A 4,910-nucleotide genomic window follows, 5' to 3' on the forward strand; every position below is an offset into this window, starting at 1 on the left:
AAATTTCTTTTTGGTGAAACGTGTGCACTCTGGGCTCTTGCACTGCTGAGGCCCAAACTTTCCATGGGGAGAGGTGGAGGAGAGGGGCTCCTTTTCCCAGCAGTTGCCCAAACTGGGACAGCCCTCCATGGAAGTGGATGGCGCTGCGGTGCGTGGCTCCTGCAGCCAAGTAGGATCCTCTCCTCGGTCCTTTTGGGACCAGGCTCCCTCCTCACCCTACTGCAAGTCCAAGGGACAGCAGGATGGCATCCCACAAAACCCAACCCTACCCTGCAGCTCCTGGTTACAACTGAAAGGCGGAAGCAGGATGCTTCTCTTCTTCTTCCTCATGCGGTTGATGTTCGAAAGAATGAATGAATGAAAACAAAACCAGACAGCCCTCGTGCTCCTGTCACCTCTTCTCCTGCTGCTTTGTGCCAGTCCCGGCGCTGGCATGTGGACAGCAGAGCCCTCGCTGTGGGGATGCACTCCCTCCATCTCCTCGGGGCACCCATTGGTGGCACCCAACAGGCGCTGGGCGTCCTTCCTCCTCCTCATCTCCTGGAGCCGCAGCAAGGATCAAACCACAGCCGAGGAGGAGGAGGAGGAGGAGGAGGAGGAGGCTGTGGCTGCCGACGACGAAGGAGAGGAGGAAGGGGAGTTCCAGAAGAGCCACCGCCTCTTGGGCTGCCGTTTGAGGTGGAGGTAGTCTTCCTTCTCCCGCTCCTTCTTGGCCCGCTGGTAGTGGTCCTCCTCCTTCAGGTACCACACCGGCGGCCAGCGGTGCTTCTCGAAGTACTCCTGGTTCTCTGCGGGGACATGGGGGGTGAGCACAGCGCTGGGTGTCCCCAGTGTCCCCACCGCCCCACACCGACCGCGCTCACCTCCCGACATGGCCTTCATGTCGCGGGGAAACTTGCGGCAGACGTTGTTGTAGTTGGTGCAGATGTGGTGGAGGCACCAGTCGGCGAGCTGGTAGGCGCAGTGGAACTGCGGGAGATGGAGCACGGTGTCAGAGCCACCGTGGGGATCTCATCCATCCCAAGGTCCCCAATCCCCGCGGGCATCAAGGACCAGATCCTGCCGTCCTCTCTGCAGCGGCGGTGTCACCCCCACCTCGTTCATCCCATCCCACCTACCTGTGCCAGCTCCAGGAACACCAGCACGTCCCCATCGATGTCCACCATCATCTGCGCAGCTTCCATCAGCCCGGTGACGGTGTACTGCTCTGTGGGAGACGCAGGGGTTTAGGGGGGCAGTTGAGATGGGGTGACCATGGAGCTGCCACCAAGCTTTGGGGACACCAACTCACCAGTAAGAGCCACCAGGTGGGGCAGGCAGAGGCGGTTGGCCAAGATGATGAGCTTCATGTCATCGAGGTCAGGGCTGGAGCTGAACTGCCCAGTGTAAAGATACTCCAGCACGGCCCGCATGCAGCTCTTGCTGGTGTAAGGAAGTGCCACCTGCAAGAGTCACAACCATGGTGGTGATGGGTCAACAGTTGGACTTGACCTTGGAGGCTTTTTCCAAGCTTTATGACTCCACGATTCTATGGGCACGGTGGGGATGGGTTGACAGTTGGACTTGATGATCATGGAGGTCTTTTCCAACCTAAATGCTTCTATGATTCCAACTGTCACCCCATGGCTGTCCCAAACCCTCCCTGAGCGCATCCTCACCTCGTTAGTGGAGCTCTCCACGAAGGGACCGCCGAACATCGCGGCCATCCAGTCGCAGCTGGAGATGAGCAGGGGCTTGTGGGCACTGATAGCACCGTCATCCAGCACGAAGGTGACATCTGCAAATGAGCAGAGGGACGGCCCTGTCACACAGGGCTCAGCCATCCCCACCACAAGACACCAAAGGGAAGGGGACAGAAGGACAAATGGACGGCCCGGTACTTTGCCCTAAGGATGTGTTTGTTTTCCAGCAACCTCCAAGGAGTTCAGGGAAGGGCTACGTCATCCACGGCACCGTGCACAGCCCTGCCCGAGGGCATTCCCAAGGTGAACAGTGACGTGTTGGAAAGCAAAGGGCAAAACTCGGGGAGAAAAGCCTCACCCACACACTGCAGAGCATGTCCCCATCCTCCTCCCTGCTCCTCCCAAGGACAAGTGTCCCCAGCTCTGCTCTACCCTGGGTTGTTCCAGGGCTCCCACAGCCCCCCTGGCTCTGTCCGTGTGAACTAATTAAGCCGGAGGGAGAACGTGGTGTTTGCAGGCCTGGGATGGCACTTGGAGGTGAAAAACCCAGAAACACAACGTTTGTATGTGAGCACAACCAAAATCCCAAGGAAGGCAGAGCACACGGCGTTTCAGAGCATTGGCGTGGGCAAGAGAGAAGGGGACGGGGTCGTACCCGAGAAAGTCCCCTTGGCCAGGCATTCCTTCACCCGGTTCGTCCTCCGGACGTGGAAGGCTTTGGTGATCTCCTGGTTCATGAACGCCTCGTTGTTGAGGATGTTGGCCACCATCATGCGGAGGTCGAACACCTCCAGCAGCTCCGCGATGTGAGCGATGTGCATGAGGTCCCGCTCCTTCTCATCCAGCTCCCCGGTGTACAAATACTTCAGCACGGCCCGGAAAGGGCCCGGTTGGATGGAAGCATCCATCTTCACCACCACCATCAGCTTGGATTTGTAGGTCAACGGGTCTTCGGCCATCTCCTCCTGGATGCTGATGAAGGCCCGGCTCCAAGAGGAGAGGTCCCGTCCCCGTCGCAGCCCGCGTTCCCCGTTCTCATAGCGGTTCCCCCGTAGGATCCCATCACTGGTGGAGGCTCTAAGGCACGGTTTTCGCTGGCCGGAGCCGCCCTCCTCGGTGCTTTCACAGATATCAAAGCTCGCAGCTCGGAGGAGGAAATCCCGTCCGTGATGCCTCTCCTCTTGGTGCAGCATCCTCTCGGCCGCTGCGGTGACGGCAACCCCAAAACCATGCCCTGCACTGCTCTGCTGGTCCTCCTCGCTCAGGTCCATGAGGAACAGGTCGTAAAACTTGGAGGAGGAGGTGGAGAGGTAGATCTTGTGAGCGTAGATTTTGATCTTCTCTTGCAGCACCAGGATGACGTCCGCGCACAGGGGGTCCTCCAGGAGGTGGGCCGGGTGCTCCTCATTGTTGGACGGGGGATCCGGCACCACGATGATGGGCGGAGGGGGTCTGGGGGGCAGGAAGGGGGCTTGGAGGAGGGGCCGCTGCACGTTGCGTAGATGGGACTTCCAGAACTGCAGGTGACGGCGGGAGATGAGGGCGGCACGGATGGCGTTGTCGAAGACGTCCTTGATGCCAAACTGAGCCACCACGCTCGTCTCGTAATAGGGGATCCCCAGTTCTTTGGCCACCTCCCTTCCCTTCTCCGGGGGAAGGATCTCATTGGGTTTGATTGGCCTGGAGAAGAGGAAATAATGAAGGTGAGGAAGAAACCTCATATAATAAAGAAGATAATGAAGAGATGTCCCATCCCTGGAGACACCCAGGGTCAGGCTGGATGGGGCTCTGAGCACCTGACCGAGCTGTAGGTTTCCCTGTTCACTGTAGGGGAGTCGGACCAGACGGTCCCTTCCAGCTCTGTGATTCTACGACCTCTTTGCATGCATGGCAAGGAGAAAGGATTTGGGGGCACGGACGTCTCCCACCTGGCCAAGGGACGCCGTGCCCGGTTGACGGCCTCCAGGTCGGCGTAGCGCAGGTCCAGCTGGCAGCCCACCAGGATGACGGGCGCACGGGGACAGAAGTGTTTGATCTCCGGGTACCACATGGTCTTCACATGGTGCAGGGAGTTGGGGTTGGCGATGGAGAAGCACAAAACCACGACGTCGGATCTGAGAGGGGAAAAGGGTCAAGATCCATCTGGGTGATGGAACCTCCCACCTCAGCACGGGGTTCTCCTCTTCCCTACCTGCCATATGCAAAGCGCCGGTCTTTGTGGTGGTCTCCAAAGGTGTCCCAGAGCCGCAAGGACACGCTAACATCATCTACCACATCCCGCGAGCGCTCCAGCACCTGTGGCAATGAAAACACTGTGAATCCTGGAGCTCTGCATGAAGACAGTCTCCAAATCCTCCCAATGGGGCAGTCCCACCAAGGGGACCAGCCCACCAACGGGATGACATGAGTCTTCCCCAAGGGATTTACTCCTCCAACTCCAACCCCATCCCAAGGGGTTGGTCCCTCACCTCCTTACCATCCGAGCAAAAAGACCATTGCCACCAAGGGGACCATCCCACCAAGGGGACCACTGCCACCAAGGGGAGGACATGGAGGAACAAATCCCATCCCACAGGGCTGGTCCCTGACCTGGCCAACCCACCAAGGGGACCATTGCCATCGAACTCAGGACAGAGGAATAAATCCCACAGGGAAGCCCCAGCTCCATCCCATCCCCACGGGGTCGGTCCCTCACCTCCTTACCATCCCAGCAAAGGGACCATCGCCACCAAGGGGACCACTGCCACTGAACTCAGGACACAGAGGAGTAAACCCCACGGGGAAACCTCAGCTCCATCCCCACCCCACGGGCTCAGTCCCTCACCTCCTGGCACACACGGTACTGGTCGATGGCCCACACCGTGGGCACGTGGGTGGCGAGGAGCTGGTACTGGGTGAGCGTGGCGTTGCAGGCGCGCGCGCAGATGAGCCGGGTCTTGCCCACCGCGTTGTCCCCGACCACGACGCACTTGATAGTTTCTACGTTTGGCCTCTCATAATCCATGTCAGAATCCATTAATTGGGACCTGAGGGGAAGAAGCGACGAGAGGATGCTCACGGCCACCAGCAAGCACGGCTGCCTCCTTCCTCCCTGCACACATCCCAGCCCGTCCCCTTTAAAATTTAATATCCTCGTGGCTGCGTGCGTTGCTGTGCCGCGCGTCAGACACATGCCCTCCCTCCCTCCCTCTCCCTCTCTCATGCTTGTTCATGTGAGATGAGGCTTTT

General features: G+C 59.1%; 1 protein-coding gene across 1 annotated transcript; it reads right to left on the bottom strand.

Moving 5' to 3' along the window:
- Positions 1 to 4,698, bottom strand: RHOBTB2 (Rho related BTB domain containing 2). Its single transcript, XM_010723049.3, has 9 exons — positions 4,507 to 4,698; positions 3,874 to 3,977; positions 3,611 to 3,796; positions 2,338 to 3,362; positions 1,659 to 1,777; positions 1,292 to 1,442; positions 1,119 to 1,207; positions 864 to 969; positions 1 to 788 (listed from the first exon to the last, which is right to left on the bottom strand). The coding sequence occupies exons 1-9, from the start codon at positions 4,696 to 4,698 to the stop codon at positions 559 to 561; spliced, it is 2,202 nt and encodes a 733-aa protein (XP_010721351.1). The 3' UTR covers positions 1 to 558.
- Between the last annotated feature and the right edge of the window lie 212 nt (positions 4,699 to 4,910).

The sequence above is a fragment of the Meleagris gallopavo genome, chromosome 24 (assembly GCF_000146605.3).
Source record: "Meleagris gallopavo isolate NT-WF06-2002-E0010 breed Aviagen turkey brand Nicholas breeding stock chromosome 24, Turkey_5.1, whole genome shotgun sequence".
Lineage (NCBI taxonomy): Eukaryota > Metazoa > Chordata > Aves > Galliformes > Phasianidae > Meleagris > Meleagris gallopavo.